The 18505-nt window shown below is 41.3% G+C and overlaps 4 protein-coding genes across 5 annotated transcripts; all 4 read right to left on the minus strand.

Moving 5' to 3' along the window:
* Positions 1-57: 57 nt before the first annotated feature.
* Positions 58-5599, minus strand: LOC103859355 (nuclear pore complex protein NUP1). The gene is made up of 9 exons (XM_009136873.3): positions 5128-5599; positions 4892-4938; positions 4657-4775; positions 4249-4435; positions 3877-4170; positions 3723-3800; positions 3022-3636; positions 2339-2802; positions 58-2229 (listed from the first exon to the last, which is right to left on the minus strand). Exons 1-9 carry the CDS (start codon positions 5456-5458, stop codon positions 363-365), a joined length of 4002 nt encoding a protein of 1333 aa, XP_009135121.1. The 5' UTR covers positions 5459-5599; the 3' UTR covers positions 58-362.
* Positions 5600-6111: 512 nt separating this feature from the next.
* On the minus strand, positions 6112-9384 carry LOC103859356 (calcium-dependent protein kinase 2). Its single transcript, XM_009136874.3, has 7 exons — positions 7877-9384; positions 7657-7800; positions 7416-7568; positions 7038-7153; positions 6793-6960; positions 6499-6723; positions 6112-6413 (listed from the first exon to the last, which is right to left on the minus strand). The coding sequence occupies exons 1-7, from the start codon at positions 8841-8843 to the stop codon at positions 6297-6299; spliced, it is 1890 nt and encodes a 629-aa protein (XP_009135122.1). The 5' UTR covers positions 8844-9384; the 3' UTR covers positions 6112-6296.
* Positions 9385-9458: 74 nt separating this feature from the next.
* On the minus strand, positions 9459-11620 carry LOC103859358 (ABC transporter I family member 6, chloroplastic). The gene is made up of 6 exons (XM_009136876.3): positions 11172-11620; positions 10998-11048; positions 10697-10918; positions 10472-10594; positions 9860-10036; positions 9459-9770 (listed from the first exon to the last, which is right to left on the minus strand). Exons 1-6 carry the CDS (start codon positions 11523-11525, stop codon positions 9687-9689), a joined length of 1011 nt encoding a protein of 336 aa, XP_009135124.1. The 5' UTR covers positions 11526-11620; the 3' UTR covers positions 9459-9686.
* Positions 11621-12177: 557 nt separating this feature from the next.
* Positions 12178-18488, minus strand: LOC103859359 (DNA gyrase subunit A, chloroplastic/mitochondrial). Of its 2 annotated transcripts, none has more exons than XM_009136877.3 (27): positions 17927-18488; positions 17780-17849; positions 17616-17681; positions 17419-17520; positions 17275-17319; positions 17087-17185; positions 16893-16979; positions 16733-16803; positions 16157-16265; positions 16007-16069; positions 15838-15903; positions 15659-15747; positions 15497-15545; positions 15200-15286; positions 15016-15100; positions 14711-14781; positions 14517-14606; positions 14178-14303; positions 13939-14096; positions 13772-13853; positions 13541-13705; positions 13354-13455; positions 13146-13282; positions 12937-13057; positions 12748-12802; positions 12572-12671; positions 12178-12487 (listed from the first exon to the last, which is right to left on the minus strand). In XM_009136877.3, the coding sequence occupies exons 1-27, from the start codon at positions 18328-18330 to the stop codon at positions 12361-12363; spliced, it is 2826 nt and encodes a 941-aa protein (XP_009135125.1). In that variant the 5' UTR covers positions 18331-18488; the 3' UTR covers positions 12178-12360. The 2 variants fall into 2 exon arrangements, with proteins under 2 accessions (XP_009135125.1, XP_009135126.1); XM_009136878.3 differs by having other exon boundaries at positions 12937-13054; positions 17927-18330.
* Positions 18489-18505: the final 17 nt, after the last annotated feature.

Here is an 18505-nt window from a genome sequence, read left to right on the forward strand (position 1 = left end):
CGGTTTGGTTTACGTTAACCGAATTGAATGTAAGAGGAATCTAGTACGTAAACCAAAACGTAAAAGAAAAGTTTTGACTATTTCGTTGTGCCTTACAAAAACACTAGTACAAATAGAGTTTTTAGACAGACCTTACTACTCTTACAAACTCCCGTATTTTCTGAAAAATTACAAAACTTTCCAACAACTTTATAAGTCTCAACATTTTAACCCTCACAAATCCTGACTCTTAAAACACGAAAATGACAGACCAGCATAAAGAGAAAACCCACATTTTACCTCTGAATCCAAGTTTTGACTGTTGTAATAAAATGAGACTCTTCATGAGTTGTATACTGATATGATGATCCTCACATCGCTTATTACTTCTTTCTGTTGGTTTTCTTCGCTTTGAAGATTCTCCGCCCGGACTTGTCGCCGCCTCCAGTGCTGCCCAGTGAGAAGCTCCCACCTCCTTGGAACTCTAAACTCTGTGACGCCTGGAAAGGTGATGGGTTCTGTGGTGGTGTGCTTGCAATCGGCTGGCCTCCGAACTGGAACGGGTTAGCCATTGTTGGAGGCGTTGCTGGTGGTGCTCCTCCTCCGAAGGTAAAGCTTGGTTGAGGCATTGAGACAGGCTGTGTTCCAAACATTGGTTGTTGTACCATGGATGTCTTGTTGGCTTGGTCAGTGTCTTCTGCCATACTGTCTTCCATGCTCATTTGTTGGTTATTGTTGAAACCATTTGTATTACTTGGTGCTGGAGCAGATGCACCAAACGCAAACGAGGGAGTTGAGTTTCCAAAGGGTGAGGGAGGAGTCGCTGAGGGGGTTGAGGTACCGAATACTGACTGCTGAGGAATGGCGGGAGCGGTAGAGTTGAAACCAAAGGTGATGGGAGCAGAAGCGCTTGGAGCGGCGGCAGCAGCAGAAGATCCTCCAAATGAAAACGTTGGAGATGAGGAAGGGGTGAATGAGGAAGTAAAGGGTGGAGCAGGTTTGGGAGCTTGCCAGCTTGTCCCAAACAGGGAAGAGCTCGTTGTACCACTAGAGCTTGCAGACGCGTTTGTCGAACTCAGTTGAGGGGTCGAGCCAGAAGCAAATACTGCCGGTTCCGGCTTTGACAATCCAAACGGGGAGCTATTCGTTGAAGTGTTGTTCCCAGACAAACCAAATGAAGGAGCTGATGCAGATGACCCAAACATAAAGGGGGCGCTTTGGGTCTGAGTTGTGGTTCCGCTCCCTGTATTACCCGTCTGACCATTTGCAGCACCGAACAGATTTGAGGCCTGAGACTGGGAGCTAGCAGCAGCAGCTGATGAAACAGCATTGAATCCAAAAACACTGCTTGTAGTACTCGCAGCTACACCTCCAGAAACGCTACTACCAGAACTTGTAAATGCAGGAGAGGGAATTCCAAAAATATTACTTCCAGTGGTAGCTGCAAAAGTCCCCGAGAACTTGCTGCTCTCCGCTCCAGGGGTTGGCGTTGAGGAAGATGACACACCAAACACTAAACTTGCAGAGCTCCCAGGTGCAGAAGGGGGGTTTAATGTGCTGCCACCAGCCGCAGAGGATGTCCCACCAAAGCTAATTTTACCAGGGTCTGCCACAGCAGGGGAGCTCCCAAACATAAAACCTGGTGTGCTTTTAATATCTGAGGTCTTAGCAGCAAAAGTATTTTCAGTGCTCGTATCAGCTGAGGCCACACCACCAAACTTGAAACTGTTTATATTTCCAAATGTTGGGTTCTTTACTTCAGTCTCTTTTGAAACCAGACCGCTAGATGCAGATACTGTTGAAGCAGACAATGGAGCTGCTGCAGATTCCCCAAATTTGAAAGGTGACGCAGAAGAGAGAGGAGGTGCTGGAGTTGATTGTGGGTTGTTGCCGGAACTGCTGTCGTTACTAGTATTAGCAGGCAACTTCCCAAATACACTCGAGGCAGACGGAGTCGTTCCAAATACACTCGGGGAAGTCAGAGTAGCAGCAGAAGATTGCACAGTGGATGGCACCTCACTCGCAGAATTATTGGAAGGTATATTCGAAATGCTAGATGAGAAGGAAGGGTTTGAACCAAGAGAGCCGTTAATCTGAGGTTGACTGATATCGTTTGCTCCACCTGAGAATATACTACCGTTGAGGGTTGATCCAGCTGAGGTAGTTGACTCAGCTCCAGAAGCATTGTTGATAACAGGTTTCATTGATTCAGTTGGCTTTCCAAAAGCCTCCGATACTCCAAAAGCAGAGCTGCAAGTCAGAAGCCAGTAAACAAATTAAAACTCTAATTACTAGGGGGTTGACTCGAGTAAAGAAATTATTGTCTATATACTAAGAAGAAAAAGAAGTATGCATTAACCTGCTCGGCTTTTCTAATTTGATGGCTGCAGATGTACCATTGTTTTGATTTAAAAAGTCAGTGGTCGGCGGTGAAGAGAAGATGTTAGGAAACACAGCAGCATCTTTTTTAGGCTCTTCCCGAGAGAGATATTCCCCTCCTGAGGTCAGCTTGGCAGGAGAAATACTTGATTTCTCATTCCCTTGGATGACCTTTGAAGTTGGCTCAGAGGGCATAACGCTTTGCTTAACAGATTCCACTGGTAAAGCAGAAAATTGGCTCCTTCCAGTTTCCAGAGATCCATTGGTAGTACCCAGAGAGGCGTCACCATTAGGAGTATATGACGTAGAGGCCATGGCCTCAGATGAAGTAAACAGTTTCTCCCCTTTAGAAAGGCTGATACCAACACCTTTCTCCACTTGTAAGACATTCTGTTTTTCTGCTTCTTCAAAGGGAGTAGGTGCTGCATGATCATCCTCCATATCCTGCATTGTTTAGTTCACAATTGCATATATAGATGGTCAAACATGTGCAGTAAAATATGGTCAATGGTCAAAGGTAATACACAAACATATAATCAACTATGAATAGCAATAGATTTTTGCCACGAAAAGAAAAAAAGATTGGCACTTCTACAATTGGTTGCTTTGACACACTTATTTGCATATTCTGGAAAATATAAATATAAGAAATGAACAAGTTACCTCATCGGCAATCATCCGAAATGCTCGTTTTTTTGGAGGATGCTCTTCCAAAGAACTTGTGAGAGGCAAATAAGCGCCTTTAACACGAGTCTCCTGATCTTTACTGGAACCTGCTTTGTTAGTGTCTACAGCAGCACTGCCAGTCTTCTCACTTAGAGCTAAAAACTCCCTGGAGCCACTCCCTCCAGATTTTTCCTGCTTTTGATGACTAGAGACTGGCGATTTTTCCTTCTTCTCAGGAATATTATCCAAGAACTTCAGCGACTCCACATTCTGAAGGCTTTTGAGAGCCGGACCTCGTAGCATAGACGGTGATAACTTACTTGGCGATTTCTCCTTTGGGGAATCCATTTTCTCAAGTTGCTGGAATATTTTCATAGCCGTATCCTTGGATCTGGAAGGGACAACGTTAAAACTTGAACCAGGAATATCCTCTGCACTATCTTTAGATGTATGTGTAATGTTTTGTCCACCATTGGAACGAACAGATAGCGGGCCTTCTGAGGCAGGCAACGCCAAGCTTCTAGAAGAAAGGTTAGATTTCTGGCGAATCCTCCTTACAGGCCCCACAGATCCTATATCATTATCTAAGACTGAGCTCCTCCGTTTGAGACCCTACAAAATAATTTAAAAGTCATGTCGATACTTATGTTTAAAGACTAATCTGAAATCCGCTTGATGCATAGTCCAAAAAAATTCACCGATTGAAACCCATGTCTAGAACCAGAAGATAAGCTTTCTTCCCATGTGCTTGGAGATGCTTGGAAAGGAGACCCAATCTGGAAAAAAGAAACCATAAAATTAGATACCAGTTGCAAACTCTAAAATAGAAAAGTCATGGTTCAACATTGAAACCTTCGCAGTGGACTGGGGCCTAGAGTATGGTGTTCTGGCCATGCTATAAACAGCAGATCTTCCCCGAGTTCTAGGGGTGAGAAAACCATTTTCCTGAGGTCTTTGTCCAGAAAGCTTTGGCACCAGTGACATTGTAGGTGACTTTGACGGAAAAGGGGTTCTGTTCAGGAAAACAGAATCTTCCCTAACTGCTTGACCACGCAACCCCAGCATAGAAGGAGTAACTTCTGATGGTCTGCTACCCATGTAGGCTTTTGCAAGCTGTGCTGGCGAAGCAATGCCCTCATCGAGAGCCTGGTAAAGATGTAACAATCAAAAGATTAAGTACGCCATCGGCATAAAACAGACTAGGATATCTCACAACTTCCTTACCCTCGAACTTCCGAGAGGTGTTGAAACAAGGGCGTTCATACTTCCATTATCTGGACGTGCACTATCCCTCTCATGTGATGGTGGTGGATGCCTCAAACTACTCGCATCATTTCTTTGATCCCCGTTTACAGTGGATGAAACACCAGCTTTCGAACGGAGCAGTGCAGTTAATCGGTCAACTTCAGATCTGTAAAACCATCAATTGTGATCAACAAATTCCTAAAAATATAGTAATGAAACGCACTAAGAACAAGCAGAGGAAAAAATGTTAAAAGACTAAAAATTTCACTCTTCTTTATTACCAATGTTAAATGCGTGCAAAGACAAAGAAACTTCTATAATCTTAATGGAAAAATTACTATTATGCTAGGTTATACGCACAAGCAAAAACTTCCAAGACAGGTGTACCTTGTAAAAGTCTTCTCCTTCAAAAATTTCTCAAGATCCGTAAATCCATCCTTGCCTTTGCCTGGATTGCCGGATGCATTAGCTTCTGGGATCCGAACCACATCATTTTTCATGGACAACTTCACATAGATAAATCACGGTCACACAACAGAGGATGAAAGAACGAAAGACACAATTTTTTTCTTGAATCAACAAAAAAGATTCTTGATCCACAGGAAGAAGATTGTTTACTTACAGCAGGTGTACTCTCCATGTGTGCTACTCTAGTCTCCTGAATCACATCTGAACCATGAAAACATACACCACACATATTAAAAAAACATACATGATTGCTCCTAACACATAAACAATCACAACCAATCAGAGGAAAGATTAACAGAACCAATCCTAGAATACCTACTAGGCCGCTACTTCAATTAATTCAAAGATTAAAGCTTTGGCAACAAAAAACAGCTAACATGAGCCCATTACCTCTCTCAGGAACCTGCTGCTGCTGCTGCTGCTCCGGAGACTGCAAAGGCGTTTCACCTGAGACGAGCCGTTTCCGAAACACGGACGCGAAAAGCTTATGAGCGCTGTAAGTAATCAGCCTCTGAGCCGGATCCACCAATTTAGACAACCAGCCGCCGCCGCCGCCTCTGTCTTCCCTGCCGCCTCCAACTCCAGAGCCCCTCACGGAGGTCGGTGGCCGTTCATACGGAGTTTTCTGGGACCTTCGAGCCGCCGGCTTACGGAACTTTCCGCCGGTTCCCAATCCGCCGCCGTAGGGGTTGCTGCTCTCTCCCCGTGAGGCACTCGCCATTTAGCCGAAACGAGGATACGAATCTTGGGTTTTCAAACGAGCCCTTTCCGCCGAAGGAAGATCGGAAACTTATTGGGAATCGAAAAATTTGAGAAATTAGGGTTTTTTCTAATTTGTGGCACCCAAACCAAAAAACACAAAACGAGAGGAGCGTATATTCGTATGACAAAACTAGCGAGACTGTCCGTCACGGAAAATACTGAGACGGGTTATTTGTAGCCGTTAGATGAAATCCCTTCCAACGGTGTAAGATTGAGCTTTCAGCAATAGTACCGTCACACTAGTTTCATCCAAGCGAGACGGTGATACTGGGCTGGGCTTTTGTATAATATAATGGGCCCCACAGCCACGAAATAGGTAAATGTTAATTTAATTTTACTTTTTGGAAAATAAATCGGTGGTTGTGGGCCCATTATGCTATATTAAAGCCCAGTCCACTAAGTATTATCTAAATTGTTTTTAACAAACTGGCAATGTTGTTTGTCATTACTTTTCTGTAAAACCTGAAACATAGAAAATGTAAAAACTGGCAATGTTGTTTGTCATCATCTTTTTGTAAAATCTGAAACAGAGAAAAATGTAGAAACTAGAAATGTTGTTTGTCATCATTTTTTTTGTAAAACCTGGAAACATAGATATAATTTGCAGAGAGATAAATCAAAGTAGCCACAAGTAACAGACCCAAAAAAACAATGTTTATATGCATAAAAGTACACAGTACAGTAAAGATTTTCCTAATAATAACAAAACTCTCATCACAATATTGAGAAAACAAAAAAAAAACATAATCATCATCATTCATGAGTATTTCTTGATCTTATGGGTTTGTATATGACAACTAATGTTTCAAAGAGATGCTAATGCTCTTCTCTAAACCCATCTTCATAGGTCCTCCTCCCATGATGCTCCCTTTCTGCATCATTGCCACAAACTCATTGTAGTCTATTCTTCCATCCTGTAACCAATGATTCAGTGTTGTTATATAATGCATTTGTTAGCTTAGGGTGAGATGAGAAGATGTAAGAAAAGGATATTCTTACTTTGTCTTGATCAACATCACGTATCATTTCTTCTATGCGAGCATCTTCAACACCAAACTCCTCACAAGCTTGCTGAAGCTCGTCATGGGTGATAAATCCACTATCATCCTTGTCAAAGTAGGAGAAGGCAGCGAACAAATGGTCCTCTCTCTCTATCTTGTTTAGATGCAACGTTGCTGCTATGAACTCTTTGTAGTCTATTGTTCCGCTATTGTCCACATCAGCCTGAGATACAAGATCATTGAAAATCATGTCAAGAGTTGAGACAAATGTGTTCTTGAGTTAAAGACTTACAGCTTGCATAAGGTCAAGAATCTCTGACTCTTTGAGATTAGCACCAACTCGTTTTAGTCCTACTTTAAGTTCTTCGAATGTTATCTGACCACTATTGTCTGCGTCAATCATCTTGAACATTTCTTTCAAACCGGCTATTTCTTCTTCAGATAAGCTCTCGGCTATGACCTACAAGGAGGAGTTTAAGAACTTCTGAGTTTTTCTCTTTCTTTGGGATCTTCTTTAGCATTAGAAAGATAGCTTACTCTAAGAGCCATTTTCTTGAACTTGTTCATTGCAGAAAACTGCTTCATACGGCTCAAAACAGCAGAGTCCAGAGGTTTATCTGGAGCCACACCATCAATTTGAACCCATGGATGACCTGAGTCCACACACAAATATGTATTGGAAAATCATCTAAGCATATACTAGAAAAAAAAAAGTTCTGAACAGGGCCGGTCCTGGACATAGGCCAGTCAAGCATTGGCCTACGGTCCCCAAAATTTTTTAAAGAAAATTACATAGGAATAGGTCTCTAAATTTTTTTTTATTGAAACTCTTGCTAAATCGTCTACAGTCCCCAAAAAGTCCCCAAAATCTTAGGATCCACAATAAAGTCGAATGCGTAAACTTGAACGACTTACACAATACTTGATGTGCAGTTAGTCTTCGCTTGGGGTCACGCACAAGCATTTTCTGCACCAAGTCCTTTGCGCCTTCAGAGATGCTTGGCCATGGATCAGATGAAAAGTCAAGATCTCCATGAAGGACCTGTTCGAATATACCTTGTTCGGTTTCTGCATCAAGTCATGGAAACATCAGCTTGTTTCAGAGCCTAATATGAAACAAAAACAGATGGTTTTAAAAAGAAGCAACCGCTCTTACCAGCCCAGAAAGGAGGAACACCGCTTAACAAAATGTAAACAATCACACCAGCACTCCACACATCTGATTCAGAACCATAACGCTTCCTAAGAACTTCAGGAGCTACATAATATGGACTACCAACCACATCTGTAAAAATCTCATCTGCAACATTCAAAAGGAAACTAAAGTTACAAACTCAAACATAGATGTTGTGTAGATCAAATGTTCAAAGACAAACCTGGTTTAAAGAACATTGAGAGTCCAAAGTCAATAGTCTTCAACAGAGAATCCTCCTCTTTACTAACAAACAGAAAGTTCTCAGGCTTGAGGTCTCTATGCATAACACCAAGAGAATGACAAGTCTCTAAAACCCCAACAATAGTTCTCGCAAGCTCAGCAGCTTTCCTCTCAGTGTAATGTCCACGCTGGATAATTCTGTCGAAAAGCTCGCCACCAGAACACAACTCCATCACGAGATGCACCGCCACAACATCCTCATAAGCTCCTTTGATGGATATAACATTCGGATGACCAGCCAAGTGATGCATTATCTGAATCTCTCTTCTCACGTCTTCAACGTCTTCGTCTGTTAAAAGCTTCCTCTTGGAAATGGACTTGCACGCGTACTCCTTCCCTGTGCCTTTCTCGACGCACAAAAACGTTGTCCCAAATTGCCCTTGTCCGAGTTTCCTTCCTAGTGAATAGAACTCTTTGAAGTTTTCAGTCTTCCTCTGTAACACTGACTCAGTTCTAAGCCCTGCACTGGACACTCTCCTCATGTGTTTAGGCTTGTTGGGATCAGGTTTCGTCTCTGGTTTGGTTTCACTCTTTGTTTCTGGCTTTGTAGTCTCCACCTGCACAACAACTTCCTGCTTCACTTCTTCAGGTATGGATTTGGTTTCGGCTTCTGGAATGGTTCTTGGATTTGACATTGTGACTTGCTCAGGGGGTTTATTCTGAACCTGATCAGGTAATGGTTCTGAAGATGATGCTTCTTTGGAAACTTCTGCTTTGCCATGAGAAGAAGCTGCTTCTTTCGAAACTTCTCCTTTGCCATGGGAAGAAGCTGCTTCTTTGGAAGCTTCTCCTTTGCCATGTGAAGAGGCTTGCTGCTCAGCTCCAATCCGTGGCCGCCATATTGCAGCGGAAACAGCTTGCACGAAACTATTTCCAGAAATGGTTGGTCCAACACAAACATTACCCATCAGAAATATCTCTAATCCTAAATCAACTTCTCCAGAATCACATTCAAGCTTTCCACATCAGGATTGGATCTGATCTGAATCTCATTCCCTGATGATCAGAGACACAAACAAGTGATGAAAGTCAAATCCCTAATGACCTAATACTTGGTTCTCTTTTCCAACGATATAGATTTGATCACTCACAGATGAACAAGTAAAATCCTACTCGGGTTGATAAGAGTATATGCAAAGAAGGAGTCTTCTTCACACAACAACAATCAATAAGCCAAAGAACAAAGTTTCGATTTTTTCAGAAGGGTGGCGTGCAAATCGAAAACTTCAAACGAACCCATTACAGAGAAGGAACGAAATCCAGAAAATGAAAATGATTTGCAACCAATAAGATCTGTGATGTAAAATAAAAGAAAGAAACTTTTGTTTTGTTATTTGGTCGGAAAATAAGGGATGGAAGAACGAGGGATTTGCCTAATAGCAATGCAATTGCATAAAACCTCGGAAAGATGTAATCTTATTGCTAGCAATAAGTCAATTGTGGAGAAGATGAAGAAGATTCAAGGAGATGATGATGCAATGAGTTTGAAAAAACGCGTTTGCGTTTTAATTCACCACGTTGTATTTTGTAGTACCCACTACAACATAATGGGTTATTTAACTGAATTTATTGTAAGTTACAAAAAAGTATGGAAGCACTGTTCATAAACAAGACGAGACAAAAAAAAACAATGAAGCCAAAAAAAATTTGATTTTCCAGACATCATCTTCAAATTCCAATGTCTTTGAGACATAAAACAACACTCTGGTCTCTCGGAAGAATGAAGAGCGGTTTACTATGATCTGAGATAACTAACCGGATATGGCCTTGTAGCCTTCCTTTTCAAGTAATTTTGCCAAGGAGTTGTCTCCGGTTTTAATGATTCTTCCATTCTCCTGAAACCGAGTAACATACATGAACCACCAATACAAACAAAAACACAAGTAGCTCTTGCGGTTTGGCCAAAGAAACCAAGAACACTCACCATGATGTGTATGAGAGTTGGTTTGATGTAGTCTAGTAGGCGTTGATAGTGGGTTATCATCAGAACAGAGTTTGTTGGTGTCAATAGCCCGTTCACCGCCTTTGCCACATCTTGAAGAGCATCAACATCCAGCCCTGAATCTATCTCGTCCAGTATAGCCAACTCCGCTCCAAGAACCTGTAAGGACCAGGAAGACACCATTACCAAACATATAGCATTAAGTGCTCCCTGATTCTCCTATTCTCCTGTTTAGAGCTTGAAGATTAAAGTGGACCAACCATTTCATGTCAAAGCAATTTATTGATAAAAATAAGGACATGTCTCCATTGCTTGGAGAGAATTCAATTACAAGGATATCTAAGGAGAGATTAGCATGTGTCTTTACAGCCAACACTGCAGTCAAATACAGATCATAGATCCTTAATGCTCTAGAAATTTCGTACAACCTGCTTAGGCAAGTCTACCTAAATATCTTAACTAGTAGCCTTGTGTTTTTTCACAGTTATGGAACAAGTACAGTATCCCAACTACCTTCTGTTACTACATTTGTTTCCTATCATATACAGTGCTTGCAACAACTAAGAAAACAAGGGGGGAAACTGGAGCAAATACCGCTAACTGTAGAATCTCATTGCGTTTCCTTTCCCCACCACTAAACCCTTCATTGACATTCCTGTTCAGAAAATCCGTCTTCATGTTCACAACTTCAAGTTTCGATACTAAGTGGCTGTAGAACTGCATAAGCCATATTATAAACGTAAGAGATAAGACAGAAGATATGCAAAAGCACACAACAACAAGTAAGAAAGAAGACCAATCCTAATGCGCCAAACACACCTGGATTGGATCAAGCTCCGGCTGACCGAGCTTCCGTTTCCGAGCATTGAAAGCCATATTCAAGAAATCCATATTGCTAACACCAGGGATCGCAACTGGTGACTGGAAACTCATGAAGAGACCGGCAAGAGATCTCTCCTCCGGCTCCATATCAACCAGATTCTTCCCTTTGAATACAATACTCCCTCCCGTCACTTCATAATCAGGATGACCAACAAGAACCTACAAAGAATAAAGGCTCTCTAAGAAAACTAATACTACTATGCAGCATAGAGGATCGGACAAAGTTCGAAATGCTCACCTTAGAGAATGTACTCTTCCCTGAACCATTCTTCCCCATCACCGCGTGAACCTATGAGGATCGGCCAAAGTTCCCACAAAAGATTACATCTTTAACAATTAGCAAGCATGTATAGAACTGTTTCAAGCTCGTCTAAAGTCAAAACATATAAGAGTTGAGTCCTTTATGCGTTACCTCTCCTTCGTAGACAACCAAGTTGACTCCTTTGAGTATCTCCTGCCTCGATTCAACAATCACAGCTCTCAGATCCTTTACCTCTAGCAAAGGGATCTTCCTCGCTTCGCCGCCATCTCCCACCAACGAATCAGAATCGACGGCGGAAGATAGGGAAGACGAAGTAATAGTATTTGAACGGCGAGTGGTGGTTCGTGAGGTTGGAGAATTAGCTCGGAGGTTAGAGAAGAGAACACGAGAGGGTGAGGTTCTGAGCTGGACTCGGCGAGGAGGAGGAGGAGAAGAAGAAGAAAAAGTTGGAAGGAATTGAGCAGTAGATAACGAGTGACGGAGGTGAAGGTTTGCGCCGGCCATGGAGATAGAAGTTGCGGCGGAAGACGACGGAAGTTATCCGGTGAGTGGTGGAGTTATGCGTGGTTAGTTCCTGGGAATCTTATTACATCATGTGTTTTATATGCCACGTAAGCAACTATATTTTTTAAAAAAGGATGGAAAAAAGAAACTAAAACGACGTCATTTCGTGTTTGATACGCGTCTTCTTCACTTCCTTGTAGGAAAAGAAACCATTTATAGATTTCAGCCCTAAACCTAAACCTTAAGCTCAAATCCTCACATACTTATATCTTTCGGACACATTTTAATAACTCTGTTTAACCACAATTTTGATTATTTTTAATTTTAAGAAAACATTTCCATTTTTTTAACCATTCCATTTCTTGCTCTAAATATATACATGGGAGGCAAGGCAAGACGGTGGCCATCATCACCCGCCACCGTTGGCTCCGACAGTTAACAATTTTAACTCAAACGCTTAATGGAAAAATGACTATGGATCTTCCATTTTCTCTTTCTTGTTCTTGGGACCAAAGCTTTTGATAATCAGAATTGTGTTTGTGGAGTCGACAGGATTTTTATAGGGACCAATTAGAAATCAAGAAGGATGACAGGACATGGATTATCTACATTCAAGGCCACCAGGACCGATCTCTACTCAGACCAAGGCTCGTTTCAGTGAATCTCAACTTCTCAAGTAGGCATCTTTTGTTTGGGACTTGCGAATAAACATGACGCTAGAGTTAATAACCGATTACAATCATGGCACCTCTTCTCGTAGTAAGAACAATTCAAAAGCATAGATATACTAATAGCCTCTGTACGGATTTTGGATTGGGGGGAATGAGGTTAAAATCTACAAGCTAGCAGTAGCCTCTTCAAGACTCTGAACTCCTTCCCCTTCTTCTTCTACATCTGCTGCAGAGATCAGAGACGCTGACTGAATCTTTCCAGCATGATCAAGTCTCATGAGAATCACTCCCCTGAAGAAAATTTTCAAATGACGAACATATAAAATAACCACAAGGAAAGACTTGCCAAGTTTGGGAAGGGAATAAAGATAATACCGTGCGCGGCGTGATTGGATCGAGATGTCCCTGACTTTGATCCGGTTCACTGTTCCGGTTTGGCTCACTAGAACCACTTGCTCATCGCTTTCTCCATCCTCTGCAAGAGACAACAACATTAGTAAGAAGAAAGAACAGTTTCAAAGCATCTTGCGGGAGAAGAGTGATGTCTTTACCAGCTAGGGAGTAGCCAACCACAAACACAGCAGCAAGACGATCATCCTCGGCAAACTGAGAAAATGAGACCAAAGAAGCATGAACAAACAAAGCTGACCAGAGAGTTATAATCCTTGTATTTCAATAAACTAACTGATGAAACAAACAAAGCTAACAAAGAGATGAGATGGTGATAATGGAGAACATACCTTTGATCCGATCAAACCTACTCTGTTCAGACGAGAAGGCTTGAAGCTACTGAGAGGAACACGCTTTCCATAGCCATTCTCACACACGAACAACAGCCACGGACCGGTTGATTGTTTCCTGCTTTGTGTTAACAGAGTAAGAAGAAGGCAAACATTAATCAGTGTGACAATGACAATGTTAAAAGATATATAACTACAGAAACACATACTCAGCCGAAGCTTCTTCCGACTTCACTTCAATATCTTTCCTCAGAGATGAAGGTATGATGTCCATGCTCGCCATCTTATCAGCATTCTTGAGTCTCATGGCAGTCACTCCCTTTGTGTTCCTGCTCAGTGTTCGAACCTAACAAACAATAGCCATCAGAGTTCTCTCAAGTAACACAACGTTTACTCTGAAAAAAAAGTCTAACTTACACCATCACATGTACTCAGGACAACCATTCCGTTTTGAGACGCCATCGCCACAAGATCATCGCTTGAGCAGCAACGAACCCATTTCAACTCATCACCAGAGTTCTGCAGACAAAAACACTTATGTCAGAACAACCTTTGTTAACAAGAGTGTACCAAAACTTGACTAGAAAGGAGAAAGGGAACGAACCAATTGAATCGCTATGATTCCAGTTGAGCGTATCCCTGAGAACAGCTTCAAAGGCACTTTCTTGATGCAGCCATTCACAGTAAGCATCAGGAGATACTGGTCTTCGGAAAACTCGCTCACAGGAACAATGGATGTTACTCTTTCACCTTCTGACATGGATAGTATCTGCTTCCACAAGTCACATTAGTATCTGCTTCCATAAGGCATGTAAATACATAGGTAGATGATTACCTGAACCAAAGGCGTGCCAGCTGCATTGCGAGAGCATTCAGGAATCTTGTAAGCACGGGTTGAGTAAACTATACCCCGGTCACTAAAATGTAAAAACAAGTGTTAGCAACTAATTACAAGGCAGATTGCAAAAAAAAAAAACAAAGGCGGTTTCAGTTAAATAATACCTGAAGAAGAGTACATGGTCATGTGCATGACAAACGAGGAAGTCAGACATGGTATCATCAACTCTCAGCTTCCCAACCGATTTGCCAATGGTTCCACGGTTCTGGAGATTGAACGTATCAGGCTTCATCCTTTTCACATAGCCCTTCTCGCTGATTGCCTGAAACCATCCAGAAAATCACAAGTCAGAAAACAAACAAAGTTGTTGAGAAACTTTCTAGGTTTAAGTATGGCAACATACCATCAGCATCTCTTCATTTGGGATAACGTCTATGTCATCGAGGTCACCACTGTCGGAGTCTTCCAGAACTGATCGCCTGGGAGTTGAGAATCTGTCCTTCAGCTCTATTGCTTCTTGCTCGATTAACTAAAGAAAATATCGAATAAATTAGCAAGTAACATAAACATGATGAAAACGAAGTAAAGAGCAACATGGCCCAGAATAACACAAGATTCTTTCACCAGAACAGTTGTGTATAATAATATATGTAGTAAGCAGCTCAACTCAACGAATACAAGGCAACAAGCAATAGTCACTGTTTCCTGAGAAAGCTCAAGGAAGCATTAGAATGTTTGTTACCTTCAAAATGTTGGTTCTGCTTGAAAGTAGCTGTTCCAGCTTAGTAATTTGCTCCGTCAGTGAACTACTCTCATCAGTAAATTTCTTCCGCTATTGAAGGTAGAATCGAGTTAGAACATCTTCAAGATTACAAGTAAATTTCAAAAAAATGAAATTACAAAAAGAATGACGACTGAATAGAATAAAAAAGGCACCTCAAGAGCAGTTAGTCTTCGAAAACTTATCGCCAGGATCGCTTCAGCTTGTTCCTCAGAAAGTCCATATTCTATATAGATAAATTTGACCATGTTAAAATTCATTATAAATCTTTGCAAGCAACAACAAATCTACCACCAAATGGAACTTGCTTAACCAAACCAAGACTAACAGAACCAGACGAGAAACATATTATGTTGCTTCATATCTAATGTATTCATTTGAAAAATGTGGATCCTAAACTTCACTCCATATAAGAAAATGACTCTAATACAGTTAATTGTCAAAGTAAAACACAGCTTACCACTCTGTAAAGCAGCCGAAGGAGCGGAAGCTTTTCTGATGAGTTGGATTACTGCATCCACATTGTCAAGTCCAACCGCAATACCCTACAGTGAAGCAATTAGAAGGAAAACATTAGTTAAGCAGAGTGATAGATAGTGAGATCGAGAGTACTTATAATTAAGATAAAGAGCAGAAAAACACACCTCAATAATATGCTTTCTTTTCTGTGCATGTGAAAGCTTGAACCTTTCGCGCCTTTCGACAACAGAACATCTGAAATCAATAAATGCCTACAAACACACACAAAAATAAGAAATTAAACATATAATATACTCCAATATGAAAGTAGTAACAGACAATTAAACATCCTTCAGGCCTATGTTCTTGGACATAGTCCAAGAAAATATTTATATATATAAGCAAGATCAATTTTCAGTTTATTTATTATATAAACCCAGTAACTTAAAAAGTCAAAATGATTTACATAGGCAAGTAGTTACCTGAAGTAGTTCTTTTAAACCCATTAGCTTCGGCTCTCCATCACAGATACTGCAAAGAGCACGTAATATTAATAACCAGGTAGGATCAAGGATACAACATACTCACTAGAGAAACTGCAAATGCTTCTCTACATAACACAAATATACTTCACATTAACTCACCCAACCATGTTGCAGCTGAAACTTGATTGGAGTGCAGTGTGCCGGTAAAGGTTATTAAGCACAAGTGCTGGATCACCTCCTCGTTTGAGCTATGAGAAATATTATATATCAAAACCGTTACCCTCCACCATGGAATGTTAAAGCACAAAGTAAAGAGTGCAGAGCAAACAGTGTAATACCTCAATAACCACACGCATCCCATTACGATCACTCTCGTCGCGTATGTCACTTATCCCCTCTAGTATCTTTACATTTACAAACGCATAACGTCAAAGAATGGAAAAGAAAAAAAAAGAAACTTCGCAAACATCAACTTAGTATATATTTGCATGATACATCACTCAGTACCTTGTTTTCAACAAGTTCGGCAATCTTCTGAACAAGCGTAGCTTTGTTGGTCTGGTAAGGAATCTGCAATAAAGTTCAATTCAGAGGTTAGTTACTCTACAGGAAGCCTCCTTGGAGATTAATATATAACTGAAAAACTAAGCCAGTCACCTCTGTGATGATAACTGCATTACGTTTTGTCTTTGCATCCAACATTTCAACTTTAGTTTTTCCTCTCACTACAACACGCCCTCGGCCAGTTCGGTAAGCATCTAAGACCCTGCAAATGCAAGATTAACATCACGAAATAGCATATGCATGCAACCCTTTTGTTTTTTGATAGCGGTATTCAACAAACTCGAAAGAAAAAAATATGTGTAGATGTATTAGATAACATGTAAGCGTTTACAGTACAATCAGAAAATACACAATGGTTAAAAAAACTGCATAGGACAAGCAAATAAGGAAACCTATTTACCAGTTTTCAGACATAAGTAAAGCTTTTGTAACCTGTTAGAATCATACATCTGACTAGCGGTGAAAAAAATGATTCTTCATATCCATAGTTATTTTCTTATAAAGTCTAGATGCTGGTTTGTTTAGTGTCCTTATATTTGATCATAGAGAGACCATTGAATGTTCATTTTAACACTAACAGAGATGTGCCATTGGATGAAGTCTGAATTAAAACAGAAGCAAACAGACTCAACAAACGAGATAAGATAAAACTGGAAAGCAAAGACTTACCCAAGGTTTCCCATAATTGTTCCTCCAGTTGGAAAATCAGGCGCAGGCATGTATTCCAGCAGTTCTTGCAGCTGAATGCGACAAAGAAGAACGTGGAAACAGCATCAACATATGACAGGACACTAAAGCAAAGAAAGAAGAGAAGAGGTAGCTATTGTACCGTTGCTTCTGGATTGTGGATCAATGCGCAAAGCACATCCACCAACTCCCCAAGATTATGAGGAGGAATGTTTGTAGCCATGCCAACCTAAACAATGTGAAATGATCTTAACCCAATTGCATATTATAAACTCAAGAAACCGAATATAAAATAAGTAAGAAAGTCAGAATTAAGGTTTGTCAGATTATTTTTACCGCAATCCCAGAAGCTCCATTAAGCAATAGAGCAGGAAGACGAGCTGGTAACACAGTTGGTTCCTTTTGTGAGTTATCAAAGTTCGGCACAAAGTCAACCTGCAAATAAATTTTAGAAACAAAAGAGAGGCTAAGAGACAACAATTATTCAACTTGGCGAGTAAGTGAAAGCCGTATGTATGATTTACCGTATCCTGGTCAAGATCAGCTAACAACACTGCCTCTGCAAGTGGCTGTAGAGAGAGAAAAAAAAACAAAATCAATCATCTGAGGACACTAAACAGAAACACCATAACAAGAGGAAACATAGAAGATGACACAAAGATACTCACGTCGAGTCTGCACTCAGTGTAACGCATAGCAGCAGCAGGATCTGCATCAATGGAGCCGAAATTTCCATGTCCTTGGATAAGTGGACATCTCAAGGAGAAGCTCTGCAAACAACAAGATGCAAAAACCAATGTATTCACACCTTATTTGAAGCCTAGAAAACACTCAATGGGGGGGATTAAGACATGTTTATATATACCTGAGCCATCCTAACAAGAGAATCATAAACAGCAGTATCTCCATGGGGATGGAATTTACCAAGAACCTGTAGTTTAAAGCATTCCACATGCACAAACATTACTCAGCAATACACTCAGACATCTCTAGAGAAAAATTGAAAATGAAAAAAAAAGAACACTCAACCTCTCCGACAACTCTTGCAGACTTCTTGTATGGCTTCTTAGAAGACATCCCAAGCTCATGCATAGCAAACCTGCAAGAAAGACTCAAACTTTATATAAAAAAAAAATCGAATTTTTATTTTCTTAACTTAAAATTTCAAAACTTAACAGTATTCTCCGATGAACAGGCTTGAGACCGTCTCTAACATCAGGCAACGCGCGTCCAAGGAGAACAGAGAGAGCATAAGACATGTAAGACTCTGTAGCCTCCTTGTGAAGCTCAAAGGGAACTATACGAGGGTCACCGCCGCCGTCGTTGCTGTTGTTGTTATCACCGGAGACAACCAAGCCGCCGTTGTTGGAGGACTGAGGAGGAAGGGAGGAGATGAAGCGGAGGCCGGAGGGCTGAGTGCGGCGGAGACGGCATAATGGGTCGGCGAGGGGGAAGCGGAAGTGGCGAGGGTGGCTGAGGGAACGGCGGAGGAGGGAGGAGGAGAGGCGGAGGGTGGAGGAGAGAGACATGAGGGAGTTAGGGTTAGGGATCGAGACAGTGGAGTGGCAAAAGGGTGTCATGCCCAAAGGGTTTTAAGGATTTGTAGAGGAAGAAAGAAAAGGGAATTTAAAAAAGTTAAAACCCTAGCGACACCGGAAGGTCCGAAGATTTTTTTTCCCAGGCGCCAATTTCAAGAGTTTGTCGGGTGGGGCTTCCTGTCCGAACGAAAAAACTTATCCATCTCTCAATTTGTGA

Source organism: Brassica rapa, chromosome A03 (assembly GCF_000309985.2).
Source record: "Brassica rapa cultivar Chiifu-401-42 chromosome A03, CAAS_Brap_v3.01, whole genome shotgun sequence".
NCBI lineage: Eukaryota > Viridiplantae > Streptophyta > Magnoliopsida > Brassicales > Brassicaceae > Brassica > Brassica rapa.

Bases quoted from the DNA above. Each gene is read 5' to 3' on its own strand.
- LOC103859358 (XM_009136876.3), bottom strand. From the start codon at position 11,525: ATGGCCGGCGCAAACCTTCACCTCCGTCACTCGTTATCTACTGCTCAA. The intron at 11,049-11,171 runs GTAACGCATAAA...CGATCCTCATAG, and splicing joins TGGTTGTCTACGAAGGAGAG to GTTCACGCGGTGATGGGGAA. The intron at 10,595-10,696 runs GTGTGTTTGGCG...TGGCTTATGCAG, and splicing joins CGGAGCTTGATCCAATCCAG to TTCTACAGCCACTTAGTATC.
- LOC103859359 (XM_009136877.3), bottom strand. From the start codon at position 18,330: ATGACACCCTTTTGCCACTCCACTGTCTCGATCCCTAACCCTAACTCC. The intron at 15,101-15,199 runs GTGTGTTTTTCT...GCTTCACTGTAG, and splicing joins AAAGAAAGCATATTATTGAG to GGTATTGCGGTTGGACTTGA. The intron at 12,672-12,747 runs GTAAAGACATCA...TGTCTCTTGCAG, and splicing joins GGTTGGCTACTCCCTAGCTG to AGGATGGAGAAAGCGATGAG.
- LOC103859356 (XM_009136874.3), bottom strand. From the start codon at position 8,843: ATGGGTAATGTTTGTGTTGGACCAACCATTTCTGGAAATAGTTTCGTG. The intron at 7,801-7,876 runs GTTTGTCTTTGA...TGAATGTTGCAG, and splicing joins CTCAATGTTCTTTAAACCAG to ATGAGATTTTTACAGATGTG. The intron at 7,154-7,415 runs GTAAGTCGTTCA...GTGTGGACTCAG, and splicing joins AACTGCACATCAAGTATTGT to GTCATCCATGGGTTCAAATT.
- LOC103859355 (XM_009136873.3), bottom strand. From the start codon at position 5,458: ATGGCGAGTGCCTCACGGGGAGAGAGCAGCAACCCCTACGGCGGCGGA. The intron at 4,776-4,891 runs GTAAGTAAACAA...ATCTATGTGAAG, and splicing joins ACATGGAGAGTACACCTGCT to TTGTCCATGAAAAATGATGT. The intron at 3,637-3,722 runs GTGAATTTTTTT...ATTATTTTGTAG, and splicing joins CTAGACATGGGTTTCAATCG to GGTCTCAAACGGAGGAGCTC.